Here is a 17,701-nt window from a genome sequence, read left to right on the forward strand (position 1 = left end):
AACTATACATTTTACTTTCGCATGCATCGATAAATATATACCGCACAAGCGGAAACAAACAAGACAGCTAGAACACTTAAGAAAGTACAAAATGACACAAAGAAGCTATGCAAAACTTTCAAACTATATGGCTTATCCCGGTCTATCGAAAAAAGCACAAAGGGGCACCCTGATTTGTTTTTATCAGCAAAAATGCACAAGCCGGAATGTCCCCTTTGAGTGATAGTGTCAGAGAATGCAACCTGGCAGAAATATGCAGCGACGGTTTTAACAAAAGTACTTAAAGCTATTGCCAACTGACGACCCATTTTTGGTAACTCATCATCACCATCATCATCAACTTAGCTACGCCCACTGCAGGGCAAAGGCCTCTACCATACTTCTCCAACTACCCTGGTCATGTAGTAATTAAGGTAACTAAGTCTGAACAAATGGTGTTATGTCATCAGCACACCCAGTAAGAAAATGATATTGACATATTGTGACCGCATGGTACAGTAGAATCCTGCCACAACAGAATTCATGGGGCTCATAAATAATTTTATTGTTACATAACTATATAGATATAAAATTTTCAAACAACCATTAACATGGGCTCTTGCAACAAGAAAGGAAATCTTCATTGGAAAAGTCTAATTTTCTTAACATTTCCTTAACGTCAGGATTCATGAGTATAGCTCTTTAGTTTTATTTACAAATCGGGTTCGGATGCGAGCGCACGTCTTTTCCTGGCGCTCCGTTTCTTTTCGACAGTTACGCGCGCTGTTCGCGTCTCACCATCTTCTGTCGCACATCCTCTTCATCGGTGTCGCTTCGGCCACACGTCGAGACAAGCCTCGGAAAGGTGCGTTGCTTTCTGGCCGTTTTACGGCCGCTTTTACGCGCCAGCGGGCGGCCTTGCTAAGCCTAATGCATGGCCATGACTGCGTTGATGACCGAGCCCGGGTCATCGAAGCTACCTCCATCTGACGACCATGAACAACGCCAGGGACAATCAGCTTTGATGACGCCTGCCCAAGACTGGGGCCAGGAAGCGGCTACGCCACGTCCCGAAGGCGTTCCGGAAGCGTCTACCACAGAACGCTCTGCTGGGATGCATGAAGAACGCTGTGGGCATGCTACCGCTGACCAACAACATAGACGCGAACGCCAAAGACGAAAGAACAATAGGGAACCGAACGAACGCAGCCGCAGCCGCCACCGTCGTGATAGAGACCGCTCTGCAAGTCTGTCAACGACGGCCAGTGCGGTATCGAAACGAACGCGGCACGACTCTTTCACGTCATCGACCTACGAAGACGCGTCCGCCCCTTCCAATGACGAAGACGACATGCAAACACAAGCACCACCGACATCCTCAAGCCTACAGTCTGATGTGACAACGCCACGTCAAGCAGAGACTGCATTGCACGCGTCTGAAGAACTGTTTTCTTATGCAAACTCAACTGAGAAACTAGAGACAATTCGAGACGCCGGAGCCCTCTCCCAGGACGCGTTTGAAGATTACGGTGACGAAGGAGTGCGGAAAGTGCAACGCCGTAAGTACAACCAAACCCGGCCCGAGAAGGAAACACCGCGATAAACTTTTGTGCTAGTCGTGAAACCACGGGTAAACGTGGCGCTCACGACTGTACCAGGCAAGGACCTCCACCGCAACTTCGTGATGGCCACACCCGCTGCCGTCAACACCAAGCCTTTGACGTACACGTTGCAACCAGCATCTAACACCATACGATTGCTCGTTCACGACAAGAGGCAAGCAGACGGGCTTCTCAAACTTTCACACCTAGACGTGAACCACGGACAGATACCAGTACAAGTGTATCAGGCACCTGGACGAGACATGTGTCGAGGTGTTATATACAACGTTGACTGCAATGAAACAAAGGCTGAACTCCAGGCAGCCTTGACCTGTGAGCTCCGACGTATCCTTGACGCGCTCCCAATGGGAAAGCGTGGGGCATGTCTACTGACTTTTGAAGGACGCCACCCCTCTAACAGATTCGTGTATTACGGCCGCATCACCCGAGTTTCAATTTACGAACCTAAAAGCATCGTGTGTAATCGTTGTCATCGCTTTGGTCACAAGAAGGATGTCTGCCCGCACGAAGCGGTATGTCCTACATGCGGCAAGACACACGAAGGTAGTACTACTGGCAATGAATGCAAACAGACGACGGCCAGATGCCGCAACTGTGAAGAAGAAGGTCACACGGCGACTGACCCGAAGTGTCCAGCTAAACTGAAGTCCGACGCAAAAATTGCTAAGAAACTCTGCTCAAGGCCCCGCTCTCGTCGTAGAAGGCACGGCGCACACCGATCGAGAAGCCACACTAGAACTGTCCAGTGCCATGACGTCAAATTGACGCAGCAGCTACTTGAAAGTGAAAACATCTCAACGCAGCCACGTACCATAAAGGAAGCAGTGAACGAGATTGTTTCAAAGAACTGCGCACAACCAACAACGGGAGGAAACGGCTGCAACCTCAACTACGCAGCAACTACTCAACCAAGTGGAGACAAACCGGCGAACTCTTTACCTTATACCACACCTATGCTGCCTTCACCATCGCAGCTGGTTGATACATCGAAAGACAGTGTAGAAGCTGAGATTGCGGAACTCGCACAACAGAACGTCGAACTGCGGCGGAAACTAGAAGAGAACGAAAAAAGGCATGCAGCACTGCTCGAACGTGTTCGTGCCAAGCGACAGCAGCCATGCAATCCGCAGGAGCTCACTAAAATGCAAGAAACAACCTCTACTACCACACAGCAGACAGACCTGGCTCTGCTGGTACAACAACTTTTGCACCCTCTCCTCCAAGCACAGGAGAAGCACTTCCAACGACAATATGGCTTGCTCCAACAGCTCTTCGCCTCGCGTCAATAGCCACCCGGCTTCGCATACAGCCCTCGACAGTCCCACTCCACACGTTTTACAGTGGAACTGCCGAGGGCTCGGCACTTGTGCGACAGAACTGAACCTCTTGTTTGACTGTGTCGGACGCCCCCTTGCGCTTTTACTTCAAAAAACTAATGGCACAGATCGGACACTACGACAGTTCAATGGTTATTACCAACCGTCAATAGAGCATAGAAACAGGAAACGACACCGAAACCCGCAGCACAATGGTATCGCCAGAGCAGCCGAAGAATTTGTAATACGGGGACAAGCGGCTGTCTTTGTCCGCACAGACATTCCGCAAACGCAGATTGACACTTCTCAGTACTCGACTGCCGTGCAGGAGGTGGTGGCTGTCCGTTGCAAGATTGCAAAGCGAAATGCAGTGCTGGTATCGGTATACATGCGCCCTGAAGTTAGCTCCCGTACACGCGGTTCATTCACGTGGATTCACGCTTTGCGGAGACGTTACCCAAACGACGACTTCCTGATAGGCGGCGATTTCAACGCCAAGCATCTGCAGTAGGGCTATGACTATCACATGCCCCGCGGAATGGCGCTCGCAGATGCCACGGAGTCAGCTGACTTAGTGCTCGCAAATGACACCGACTACCCCACCCGCGCCGCCCTGCACAGTGGACAATGTAACACGACCCCAGACCTGACGTTATCCACACCAGCCTACATGAAAGACTGGCGATGCGATCCGGACGCCTGGGGCAGCGACCACTATCCACTGTGGATTACTTTGAACGTGGGATGAAAGCGTGCGGCCGGGCGCACTGTGCGCACGATCAGATGGGATGCCTACAGAAGAGCATTTGCGGAGCAACCCAAGACTTCATCCGTACGGGAGCGGGCGTCACGCGCCCTGCGCAAGGCCACTACTGAGACTGAGGTGAGAGCTGATGCTCCGGCGCCGGACATACATATGCTAAACCTTTGGGATGCGCGCAAGCAAGCACAGTTGACGTACGAAGCCAATGGCCGACGACATCGCGACCATGTGCGACTTCGACGTCGCACTGCCATCGCTAGAAGATACGCCAAGCGCCTGTATCGGGAACGTTGGAGCCAGCACTGCTCATCATTCAACAAAAGAACTGGCCTCCACAAGGTGTGGCACACGTTCAAGGCTATGACAGGTCAGCGTAAAACACGCAGTGCTGTTTCAAATGTCTTGCTCAAAACTAGCCAGTCAGTCAGCCAACTCCACGATGATGCCGCGAACACGTTTTTTCCCCAACTGGCGACGCCCCCGAACGTCAACATTTACCGGAAAACGCCGCCAGTGACCGATGAGGGCATCCAGGCCCCATTCTCACTCTTCGAGCTCGAACAGGCACTTTCTTCCATCAACGCGCGCAGTGCGCCAGGCTATGACGGCGTGACGTGGGCGGCTCTGAGGAATCTGGAAGAATACGCAAAAAAGCAACTTCTCGAGGAGATTAACGAAGTGTGGATCAACGGTGAAATCCCAGCAGGATGGAAGCATTCGATAGTCACACCCATACCGAAACCAAACAAATAGCCAGATGTACTGTCGAACATGCGCCCTGTATCTCTCACACTTACTACGTGTAAGCTGGCGGAGCGAATGGCCTTGACGCGCATATCTCACTTTCTAGAAACAGAGGGTCGCTTTCATCCAGCCCAGACAGGGTTTAGACCAAACCTTGGCACTCATGACAGCCTCCTACTTGTGAGGGAAGGCGTACTGCATCGAAAGACAGTCGGTCGCGCAAAGCGACACCCGAGCGTCCTAGTGGCGGTGGACCTCCGTAAAGCTTTTGACACTGTGACACATGAGGCAATCATCGAGGCAGCTGAGAGGCACGGAATCACGGGCCGCCCCCTCAACTTTGTGCGTTCCTTCCTTCAAGATCGCACTTTTTCCATACGGATCGACGGAGACGTCGGGAAGGTTTACCCAAACATAGTGGGAGTCCCACAAGGCTCCATACTATCATCCCTCCTATTTAATTTGACTATGATAGGCCTGGCTGAGCGACTGGAGGCTATTTCCGAACTGGGCTTCACAATTTACGCAGATGACATCACGTTATGGACTGCATCACGACCAATTGATGAGCAGCAGGAGACCCTGCAAGCGGCACTTGACGTTATTGACGACTACCTGCCACAAACTGGCATGCGGCCATCTCCAGAGAAGACAACCTATGTGGTGATCCGAGGTTCAATGCAGGACGACGCAGCCCTCACGCTCACTCTCGCAGGCAAAACGCTGCAGCGAGCAGAAAAATCAGTGCGCGTTCTCGGGATACCTATTGACCGCACAGGCACAGCGGATGCGTGGCTCGCAGACCTTCGTCGGACATGGCACAACACTCTGCACCTCATAAAACGAATCTGTTTCCGCATGGGCGGTGCTGGTACCGACGTATGCCGAAAGCTTGTTAGTGCTTTGCTGACATCCCGAGCGATATACGGAGCGCGCTGTTATGACCTGCTTGCTCGGCACTGGACACAGCTAGAGGTACTCCACAGATCAGCTCTCCGTGTTATCACAGGGCTCCCGAAACACACACGTGTCGAGGAGCTACATCGCTATGCGAAGTTGCCTACCCTCCGTGCAACCATCGAAGCATCGATGGCAGGACACGAGGGACGCCTGAAGCACACCAGACAAGGCAGGACTCTACTGGCCTACATGGGAAAGGATATATCAACTTTGCCACAACTGCCATCCGACATCTCACCGTGGGATGACATTGCCGTCGTCGACACTACACCAACTCCCCGAAACATGGGTGCCCAACATGCGCACCGCCGGGCAGCATTCGCTGCGCATCATGTGCAGACATTGGCAGACGCACCGCCAAGCCATGAACAAGTGTACACTGACGCAGCTTTCGACCCACGCACCAACGAGGGAGCAGTCGCCTACCACATAGTGGGTTCTTGTGAGACACATTCTACCTTTACAACTGCTGATGCTGACGACCCAACGGAACTTGAACTCCGCGCAATAGTCTGGGCATTAGATAGAGTTTCAAGCACCACGCAAGCAAAACACATCGATATATACACCGACTCTCAGTATGCGCTGCATGCCTGCAAGTCGCGCCACACATCATCATCGGAAGTACTCCTCGTCAAGCAGGCCTTCAGGCGTGCGGAAGCCCACGGGGTCACTGCAACACTTCATTGGATCCCTGGTCACCAGGGCATCGAGGGAAATGAGAGAGCCCACGAGGCGGCGCGCGCCCTTCTTTCCAACTGCGTCGTCTCCCGGGGTCCTTCAGAAGCCCTCACAACCAGCACAAGCAACACGACAAATGGAGCCCCGTATGACCCAGACAGAGCTCTGAGAGCAGCAGCCAACCGACGCAAGAGGGAACTCCGTGCGAGTGTGCCCTCAGACCCAGACCCACTTCCAGCGGGTCTTCCCAGGTCGGGGCAGGTGCTGCTGCATAGGCTCCGTTCCAGCTTCGTCCTCACACCGAATGTGCTGGAACGGTGGCGACAGTACCGGCCACGCCGGGAAAGACGCCCTCCATCTCCGTCTCCCAACTCCCTTCCATCGCAGGAACCCGGCCATCCCACAGCCTCCGCGGACCAAGAAGCGCTCCAGACGCCACACAGGTGCCCTGACTGCGACATGGCCACGCGGCCATCCGCAGCCCATCTGTTTTGGGAGTGCCAGCGACACGCTCAACAGCGGGACCACCACCTGAGGGCGGTGCGAGTGTCGTCCTATGAGGAGTGGATTAGACCGGCAACTGGCTCGATGGATTCTGACAGGGCCATTCTGGACTCACTCTTGGCTTTCGCCAAGGACGCGCAGCTTCTAGGACGGCTCTGAATACGCCTCCCCCCTCCTCTTCCTATTCCCCATTATAGGCCTTCGCGCCATCCTTTAATAAATACATTTTGTCATCATCATCATTTACAAATCTCACTCTCTCTCTCTTTCAAGGGTGGCGGTGTACAGGCTTGCTCCATGAAAACTTTGCTGAAGTGAAAATGTGCCCATCACTGACTTTGTTGTAGCGGTAATCTTGATGCATTTTATGTTCTATGGGACATTGACAGGGAAGCTTTCCAGTGTGAGAAACTTCATTAAAATTATAAATTCATTATACATAACTTCAACTGCAATCCTGCCAACAAATTCAGAGAATCATGCATACTATGCTTGTCCTGCATTTATTCTTTGCAATAAGGCATTGGTTGAAAAGAGCAACTTCGTCTTGTCCACTTCATTTTCAATTTCTTGCTTCACAAGTGGTAAGGCGATCTCAAATATATCAAACTTGGATATATTAAATTGTTCTCTATTAGAACAGCTGCAAAACCACCATGGAAATCCCATGCAAAAGTACACCAATGTTCTATGCATATATAGAACTCTTGTTCACTGCGACATTCAATATATTGTACGCCGCAGCATGCCTTGCCCCTGCAAGTACGCTTTCTATAAACAAGACGCGAGCACTCTCCCATTGTAAAAAAATATTGAATGCCAATGAATTTCAAACGGCACCGTTTTGTCAGATGTTGTTAAACAGGAGACTGAATCTGAAGGGCAGTACATGGCATGGAGGAAAAATGAGCAGGGTGCTGTCAGTTTTGCTTGCTGTGCATGCAGAACCATGGCTCATGTAAACTGTGGCCATTCGTTATCAGCAAGAGCAGATGGCCACACCGCTTCAAGGATGCGAGCTGCCTCCTGGTCCGATACACGTTCCACCAGAAAGCGTGGATAATACTCAATCTTTTCCTTGAATTGGGCCAGGCATGGAATGCCAAACTGGAAATATCTGTGCCAACGGATTTGTCTTCTTGCAGACAAGGGCTCTCTGCGAATGGCATTTTAGGCTACCGCAAGTGGCCAAAACACATTCGACCCCAACCCTCACTTGGATGAATCTTTACATTACAGTTTGAATTTAACAACCACCGCACGTGACGTTCACACTTTAGCGTAAAGACCCCCCATTGCGCATCGGTGCGCAAGACCTAGCATTGTGTAACTCAGGGCTCTGCACAGAATGTGTTTTGTTCGTGCTTGCACAGTTACATGTGAGTGGGTATGGATTCAAATGTTTTACAAGCTGAAGGCCACTTTCGAAACTAACAGTGCATGTGTAGTGTCAGCAGCCGCCAATGCAGCAGCAGGAGGGGAAGGGCCAAGAACAAAGGGACCACGAGGCGTCGGAGCACTAATCGGCATGCAAGAGATGCGTGAACTTTTTAGAGTGGTCGAAAAGCGAGGGCGGCTGGTTCCAACAGGAAGTAGGTTCCGAAACTCGATACAACAGTCTGCCTGGCTCATTGACAATCCCACATGCCCACGTGTCATGCCCACGTGACAATCGGCCATTTAAAAGGCTTATTTTAGGTATAGTAACGGACATGCAGCCGGGCACGTTCATGCTTGATTCGCAGTACAAGTGCGCTCATAGCAGTAGAGTGCATATTCAACCAGCTGGTTTACTTCCACAGTGAGCTTACTTCTATCTTCTCTTGAACGAAAACGTGCAACAAGCACTTCGACGCACACAAGGCATATTGTGCTCACGTGTCTGAGTGAATGACATGGGCCTTTTAAGGTTAGCGCTCCGATCAGTATATCAAGGACCGTTCCACAGCACGAGAAACTTGAGACATTCGTGTGCAAGAAAAAAGTTAACTTTTATGCATTCGACACTGGCTTGGAGTGCGAAATTGGTAAGTTCTCACTTTTCATGATCTCGAGAAACTGTCCGAGATGTGCAGAGGTCTCAGGCAAGCTTTAGATAGGCATATCTTATATTTAGCATTACCAATACATAAAGCTATTTCGCAATCCCCTTTGAATTATATATATCCAAGACTGACTATATGTGGCAACATCACACAGAATGAGGTAGTCCGCAGAGTTTGAAACTGCAACGGAACATACTGATGATAGATGCACGGGATAGATGAACAGAGACGCTGACTGGATTAGAGGGGCAGAGAGATAAGGCGAATTATAGAATATGGCGAGTTGAATTCACTTGTAACAACGCCTATTTTAACAATATATCAGGTCAAACAATGAGTAGCCACAGCGCTGTGAACTTCTTTGTATGTTCCATGGTAAAATAAACCACTTGATACAGTAAAAGCTCGTTAATTCGAATTCCGCGGGGATGCTATGAAAATTCGAATTATACAAAATTCGCACTAATGAAAGTCAGAGAAAAAAATCGCTCAGTTAAGGCACGTATATAGTCTGACGTGGCATGAGCACGCGCGCACACGCTTCGTCACGTTGGCGTAAACAACATCTATACTTCGAAGCTCTGCCGCAGCCAACGTAACCGAACGCGGCCAGCGCGGTCCGACCCGCCCGACGTCGAGATGGCTCTTGATCCATCCGCACGTTCGTCATGCTGACTGTGGCGGAGAAAAAAAGAAGTCTCCGTCTCGCGCGAGAAGCGAAGCATCGATTGCGATAGAAAATTAGTAGATAGCTATACGAAGTAAGGATAATAGTTTTATCAGCCGTATAAACTTGTAAGCATTCGCTTACTAACTAAATTAACAAGCACTGTGTCACGCGCGCACAGGTGAGCATAAACGCATCTCACTCGATGACCACGGAAACTCGCTGAAAAACGCTGGAGTGAGGGCACGTAGCAGTAGCAGCGAGTGAATTGACGTTTGTACAGCTCTCGCTTTAGCGCGAACGAAACGTAGAAAGCACATCGCATATGAAGCTACCGGCAATACGCGCACTCTGCAAACATCGCAGATCGCTTTGAAGATGAGGCCCACGCGGGCACGCACTTTGTCCACGTCGCAGATCACTTTCAAGATACGGCGGCCGCATGGCCATGCCGTAAGCAGCAGCCGCCGAAGATCGTCTCCCGGTCCCTCCCTCGCCTCATCCCCCTGCCTCGCGCGCGACAAGAAAGGGCACGCTCCGCCCCACCTTCCCCTCTCGCACACGCGAGATTGAGCCGCGTTCGCCAGCTCACCCTTGCACGCTCGTACACAAAGAACATGGCGCGCGGCGAGGGTGTTATCGTCCTTGCCGCTGATCGAAAAAGCAAAGCTGCGCGACCCACGCGGCGACGCCAGCGTGCTCCCGCGCTTTAGCACTCTCCCCATCCACGATGATGCGGAGTTCGAATTATCGGTGGCGGTGCGGATTTCAGTGTGAATAAGCGGGATGTGTTACATATTGCTTTCAATACATTGTGGGACGGACCGCGGCAACTAATTCGAATTATCCGAAATTTGGAATTAACGAGTAGTGAATTAACGAGCTTTTACTGTACAACGTTTCCATGCCTCGCTATTGGTTATGACAATTAAATCAGGGTGTCTGCACTAAAAAAGGAGAGGAAACACAAAATTCTGAAAAAGAAAAAACAAATGCGAGCCATTGCAGCTGCTTGTGTGCCACGTGCATTCGCTACATCCCCAGCCTTGCGTGCCTCTTTCCCATTTCTCTTCCACCCTTCCGAAACAAGAGCCTAGGTGACAGTGCTGATGGCCAGCCTCACCAACACCTGTCGACGCTGTCGACTAGTGTATCAGAGGGGTGGAAGGAAAATGCGAGAGAGGTGCGAGAAACACAGCAGCCCTGCAGCATCACGTTTCATCCTAATGCACGTAGAACACGCTCAGAACTGCAGCGCATAATCTCACTGTCAGTGACTATCATTACCGTGCACGGACATACAGCCGGGCACAAACATGCAAACCTGTAGAAGTATCAACAAATCAAAGGTCTGTACGAGCTGTGCATGCACCAGGTGGAGATTACTTCATATAAACACACGTCCTTACTCCTATTACGTGGAGGCTTTGTCATTGGCATAAACACATTTTCGGATGTACTTCTTGCACGTTCCTCTTGTTGAATTTATATTTTCAAGGTAACAAATTATTTCTGGTGGTCCCACAAGATACGTTATGCAGTTAAACCTCTATATAACAAAGTTGGTAAAATCGGCAATTCGTTTTGTTGCATCGAAAATCTCGTTTTATTCAAATTCAATCTTTTATGCAAATAAGTACAGCCGCTGATCTATTTTCTCGTAATGAAAGAGGCTATAAAATAGTTCGAATTATTGGGAAATCGGAAGAAGCAAGTCTGAACTAGAAAAAAATTATAAATTTGTTGAATTTGAGAGTTGGCAAAGAAAAATATGGTTTCATTCTGTGTCGACAACATCCTCAAATTGGCAGTACAAAGCGAAGCCAGCCATGCTTTTGTGTCCACTATGCCCCTGCAGCTGATAGCGTCGCAAGCAGCGAGTCGATGCTATCATGAAAGGCATCAGCAGCACGGAACGAATGCTTTGTGTGCCTCTCGCTTCCATGTTTCTCCGAAACTCAAGATTATACAACCTTCAGTTCAGCACTAAACGCACAGGCTGCATATGCGCTCAGCCACACGGTGACAGAAAGAAGATATGCGAACCTGCCCCCCTCCCCCCCCCCCGCCACTCCGCTCCCTCTCTTTCTCCTTGCTTGCACAGGAAGATGACTCTCGTCAAGCCACCATCCTTCTTGGTTCACCTTCACAAGCTTTCACTTGCACCTAAATTACACTGGGCATGATAGCATCTAATCACACTTGGATTTCATATGCACGACACTATTTGAGAGGTGCATTTGCAAGCAGCCAGATGTAATCCAATAATTTGACCATCCGCATCTATGGAAGTTTCCATTTATTGTCTCGGTATTCCTTCGTGGCAGCAGTGAAACTTCATTATAGTACAGAAATCGTGTATCAACACACTGTATTCAGGTTCTAATGCATGTTGTTCTATAGACAAGAAGTTATAAAGAGTTAAATACTTCATTATAATAGAGAATTTCATTATATTGAAGTGAGATATATTGAGGTTCAACTGCCTTAAGATTTCACTGAAGAGTGTTCCTTTGAACACTGAACTGCACTCTATGACCAAGCTGAATGCTGAAATTACGATAAAGCAGGTGCAGTTTTTACCTGAGCTAGATTTGCTGCTATGCACTCCTCTTCCTCTATTATAATTGTTTCACACTAGCTACAATGTACCAGACCAGGTAGTTGAGCCAAACTTCTCTCAGTGGTGTCGTTCCTACCTGAGCTTTCCGTGCAGCCTCCATCTTGGCATCAAGCCAGTCAAAGGCGTCCAGCTGCGAAGGCACTGGCAGTGAAGACAAACCCTGCGGTGCAGCAGCAGGCTTGTTACTGCCGATCATGCTGTGATTGTTAGGCGTTGAGAGCAGATCGTCAATGCTCAGCGAGGGGCAACTGCTGACACGTGACAGCGGGGCGGCACCGTCAGCTGTCACGCACGAGTAGTATCGATCGGAGCTGTCCAGATTGGAGTATGTAGGTCTGGCATCAAGCGTTCCGACATTGTAGTAAGGACGCTCGGCATTGGACGATGAGACATTGTAGTAGGTCGCAATGGACTCCCCAACGCTCGGGAATGTCAGCCCACCGGATGGTGTTGACTTGCGGACGGGTTCTGGTGCAACCTGGAGGGTCGTGTCGATTTCGCTGCAAAGGTCAATGAGGACTCCTTCTTTGACAGGGCTCGGTTTGGATTCGGGCTCTGGAGTGGCTTCAGATGACCCATTAGCACCTGCAACACACCGTGCAAATAGTGCATGTGGCTGATCCAAGTCCTCTCTACTGGGGTACATACACTGTTATGGAGACACTTCCGCCCTTAGATGCACACAATTAAAGATCAATTAACAATCCCCTTCCACTGAATGTTGAGTGAACGAAAGAGTGCCAGCACATTGTCTTCGTGCTGGGGCCCCATGCTTTCGCACTGTCTAGACTCTGATACGTACCAGCTAGCTCGCATCAACACAAGTGTTCAAGAGCATAACATATACCTGACACCTTCAGTTAAACTGCTCACTCTTAACATTCAAATCTGGCACGGAGGCGGTCCATGCACTTTAATAGCATTTAACCCAGAATAAAGTAAAAAGTACAGGTCGTCTATAGTGATGCACACAAGCAAGAGGCGTGCATACATGTGCAGACATCGTGATCAGCAGCATCATGACATTGCAAGACCACAGCCCTGACGACACAATCCAAAGCAATCTAGTCTGAATTGTTTCTCAGCACAACGAGCCTTCAGGAGGAACTTGAATTACAGCTTTTGCACACAGAGACCAGACCGTGGTCCGTGTGCATTGACAAGTCTGCACTCTTATCTGCATCTGTTACTGCACAGGCATCAGAATCACACCACTGATACGAAAAGCTGCTGCAACACCCAATAACAAGCACCAGGTTTTCCTAGAAAATGTTTCCAGCTCCAACAGTATCAGCAGTGTGTGTGCTACTGCTGGTCGTGCTGTGAAACATAACTGCCACTTAAGGCTGCACAAAGAAAACCAACGAGAGAAAAACAATCGCAGCAGCATGGGTGGCACTGTGTTTGTGTTCTGCCTGAGTGTTGTCTGTGTCCTCTCAGAGGGAAGAAACTACTAAAAATTCATATTTATTTTATTGTTTAAAATCTAGTAATTTTAATTGTTTGATAGTAAAGAAAGAATAGTGTGGATTAGATAAATAAGGTCTTCATTTGTCCCCCTTTTGATGTACGCAACTTACTTTCTGTATGACATAGTAACGCATGTTGTAGAACTTCAACTGCATACGTGGACAAACTTAGGCACTCCCGGACATGCCCTGTCCCAGTAGCTCAGATTTATTTAGTTACTACACATAGCTTTCACTCTTTGAAGGTCACAATTTTTCGGAAAAAGCGTCCCCCCCAGGGTCACATTTTTATTTATTGCAGATTTTTTAGTGACTTATTTTGAAAAAGAACAAGGAAATAATTTTTAGGTGACAACAGAGTGACAAAAATGTTTTAAGTATTTATTTATTTCTACTGCAACTGCCATAAAGAACTTTAGCAGGGTGGGAACCACATACATAGATTACAATAGGTTACATATTGTCACGTGGTGGTGACGTTAAGAACACAGTAGCAATACTGTGAAAGGCAAAACTAGATTTTATTGGGCGAACCTGTGCCCACAAAACAGGCTACACTTATAGCACAACGAAAGCAGCAAACACAGTCTGCGATCGTCGGAAATCTGATCAGCGAGGCAAGCGCGTCGGCTTTTATACAGCAGGCGTCGAATGTTCCAGACTAATCGTTCGGACCCGCGCGCCTTCCACAATGTTCTACACCATTCGCGTCACACGATGAAATCAGATAACACAACGTTCGGCGACAACAGACAGCCGGGTAGAAGCATCGATAACTTTCCAGAAACTTCGGATACATGCAAGCGCGTCCCGCGCTGTGCGATTACATTTGTTAGGTGGCGAAACGTGGTCGCCAGATAAGTACACGTGTCAATACCCCCCTCTTAAAAAGCATCGACCCGATGCTGCAAACAAACGAAGTTAATAAACAAAAGCACTCGTAGCAAAGAAAAGAACAAAAATGACGAAGTTCGTCAGCGTCCGTAAAAGGGTTTAAGGCGCACCACGTGGACCACTTCAGATCGTGCGCGGCGCCGCTGTGAATGCGAAATGCCGTCTGGCACGACCTCATAATCCAGAGCGCCAATACGTCGGATGACCTTGTAGGGTCCGAAATAGCGTCGGAGTAGCTTCTCACTGAGTCCTCGTCGGCGTATCGGGGTCCAGACCCAAACACGGTCGCCAGGCTGGTACTCGACGAAGCGTCGTCGGAGGTTGTAGTGTCGGCTGTCGGTCCTCTGCTGGCTCTTGATTCGCAGGCGGGCGAGCTGTCGGGCTTCTTTGGCGCGCTGGAGATAGCTAGCGACGTCAACATTCTCTTCGTCAGTGACGTGGGGCAGCATGGCGTCGAGCGTCGTCGTCGGGTTCCTGCCGTAAACCAGCTTAAACGGCGTGATCTGTGTTGTTTCTTGCACCGCCGTGTTGTACGCAAAGGTTACGTACGGCAGGACCGCGTCCCACGTCTTGTGTTCGACGTCGACGTACATTGCTAGCATGTCGGCGAGGGTCTTGTTCAGGCGCTCCGTGAGACCATTCGTCTGCGGATGGTAGGCAGTTGTCCTCCTGTGGCTTGTCTGGCTGTACTGCAGAATGGCTTGGGTGAGCTCTGCTGTAAAAGCCGTTCCTCTGTCGGTGATGAGGACTTCTGGGGCACCATGTCGCAGCAGGATGTTTTCGACGAAAAATTTCGCCACTTCGGCTGCGCTGCCTTTTGGTAGAGCTTGAGTTTCAGCAAAGCGGGTGAGATAGTCCGTCGCCACGACGATCCACTTATTCCCGGATGTTGACATCGGAAACGGCCCCAACAAATCCATCCCAATCTGCTGGAATGGTCGGCGAGGAGGTTCAATCGGCTGTAGTAATCCAGCTGGCCTTGTCGGTGGTGTCTTGCGTCGTTGACAATCTCGGCATGTCTTGATGTAACGGGCGACGTCGGCGGTCAGACGCGGCCAGTAATACCTTTCCTGTATTCTCGACAGCGTACGGGAGAATCCGAGGTGCCCAGCGGTTGGATCGTCGTGTAGGGCGTGCAGTATCTCTGGACGCAGCGCTGACGGTACAACAAGGAGGTAGCTGGCGCGGACTGGTGAGAAGTTCTTCTTCACGAGTAGGTTGTTTTGAAGCGTGAACGAAGATAATCCACGCTTAAATGCCCTAGGGACAACGTCGGTGTGCCCTTCCAAATACTCGACTAGGGCTTTTAGCTCCGGGTCCCCTCGTTGTTGTTCGGCGAAGTCTTCCGCGCTTATTATGCCAAGGAAGGCGTCGTCATCCTCGTCATCTTGCGGCGGTGGGTCAATGGGGGCGCGGGATAGGCAATTGGCATCTGAGTGTTTTCTTCCGGACTTGTATGTTACTGTGATGTCGTATTCTTGTAGTCTGAGGCTCCACCGCGCCAGCCGTCCTGAAGGGTCCTTTAAGTTAGCTAGCCAACACAACGCGTGATGGTCGCTGACCACTTTGCATGGCCTGCCATAGAGGTAAGGGCGAAATTTCGCTGTAGCCCAAACGATGGCGAGGCATTCCTTTTCGGTTGTAGAATAATTGCCTTCCGCTTTTGACAACGACCGGCTAGCGTAAGCTATCACGTGTTCATGTCCATATTTTCTCTGGACTAGGACGGCACCGAGGCCTAGGCTACTGGCGTCAGTGTGTATTTCGGTATCGGCGTGCTCGTCGAAGTGCGCAAGTACGGGCGGCGACTGCATGCGTCGTTTGAGTTCTTGAAATGCGTCGGCCTGCGGCGTTTCCCACTTGAACTCGACGTCACGTTTAGTTAGCTTTGTCAGCGGCTCAGCGATGCGTGAAAAGTCCTTGACAAAGCGCCTATAGTAGGCACACATGCCAAGGAATCTGCGCACTGCCTTCTTGTCGGTTGGCTGCGGGAACTTTGCGATGGCAGCTGTCTTCTGTGGGTCGGGTCGTACTCCTGATTTGCTGATCACGTGGCCTAGGAACAAAAGCTCATCGTAAGCGAAACGGCACTTTTCCGGCTTCAGAGTGAGCCCTGATAACTTGATGGCTTCTAACACTGTCGAGAGCCGCCTAAGGTGATCGTCGAAATTTCCGGCGAAGACAACGACGTCATCCAGGTAAACAAGGCACGTCTGCCACTTCAGTCCGGCTAACACCGTGTCCATGACGCGCTGAAACGTTGCAGGCGCCGAGCACAGTCCAAATGGCATGACCTTGAACTCGTAGAGGCCGTCTGGCGTGATGAAGGCAGTCTTTTCGCGATCTCTCTCGTCGACTTCTATTTGCCAGTAGCCAGACTTGAGGTCCATCGACGAGAAGTATTTAGCGTTGCAGAGCCGATCCAATGCGTCGTCTATCCGTGGAAGGGGGTACACATCCTTCTTCGTGATCTTGTTCAGTCGACGATAATCGACGCAGAAGCGTAGGGTTCCGTCCTTTTTCTTTACCAGGACTACAGAAGAGGCCCACGGGCTTTTCGACGGCTGGATGATGTCGTCGCGCAGCATTTCGTCGACTTGTTGTCTTATAGCTTCGCGTTCTCGCGTCGAAACTCGGTAAGGGCTCTGGCGTAGTGGTCGAGCGCACTCTTCGGTTATTATGCGATGCTTTGCGACTGGTGTATGTCGAATCCTCGATGACGTCGAAAAGCAGTCTTTGTATCGTCGAAGCAGACTTCTGAGCTGTTGCTGCTTAATCACAGGGAGACTTGGATTTATGTCGAAGTCTGGCTCGGGAACTACGGTCGTCGGGGTAGATGCAACAGAATCCGAGAGGACAAAGGCATCGCTGGTTTCCTGAATTTCCTCGATGTATGCGATCGTCGTGCCCTTGTTGATGTGCTTGAACTCCTTGCTGAAGTTTGTCAGCAACACTTTCGTGTTTCCTCCGTGGAGTCGAGCGATCCCTCTTGCGACGCAAATTTCACGGTCGAGCAGTAGATGTTGGTCGCCTTCGATGACGCCTTCTACGTCAGCGGGTGTTTCGGTGCCGACCGAAATAACGATGCTGCAGCGAGGCGGGATGCTCACTTGATCTTCGAGCACACTCAAGGCGTGGTGACTACGAGGGCTCTCCGACGGTATCGCTTGATCTTCCGACAGCGTTACTGACTGCGACTTCAGGTCGATGATTGCGCCGTGTTGGTTCAGGAAGTCCATGCCGAGAATGACGTCTCGTGAACACTGTTACAGGATAACGAAGGTGGCAGGATAAGTCCGGTCATGAATGGTTGCGATGAGTGGCGGCGATGAGTCCACTCATTACGGAGTAATCAGCCCCTGTGTCCATTAAGGCGGTAACTGCGTGGCCGTCCAGAAGCACCTCGAGGTCGGTGGTTCTTTGTCTGGCGTTGC

General features: G+C 50.3%; 1 protein-coding gene across 1 annotated transcript in view; it reads right to left on the bottom strand.

The window, feature by feature from the left end:
- The window catches only part of Ack (activated Cdc42 kinase), a 116,519-nt gene that overhangs the window by 56,638 nt on the left and 42,180 nt on the right, over nucleotides 1–17,701 (bottom strand). The window contains exon 5 of the mRNA XM_055066337.1: nucleotides 11,981–12,489. Coding sequence (XP_054922312.1) covers nucleotides 11,981–12,489 — 509 coding nt within the window. The remainder of the gene's footprint in view (nucleotides 1–11,980; nucleotides 12,490–17,701) is intronic.

This window comes from Dermacentor andersoni, chromosome 6 (genome assembly GCF_023375885.2).
Source record: "Dermacentor andersoni chromosome 6, qqDerAnde1_hic_scaffold, whole genome shotgun sequence".
Taxonomy (NCBI): Eukaryota; Metazoa; Arthropoda; class Arachnida; order Ixodida; family Ixodidae; genus Dermacentor; species Dermacentor andersoni.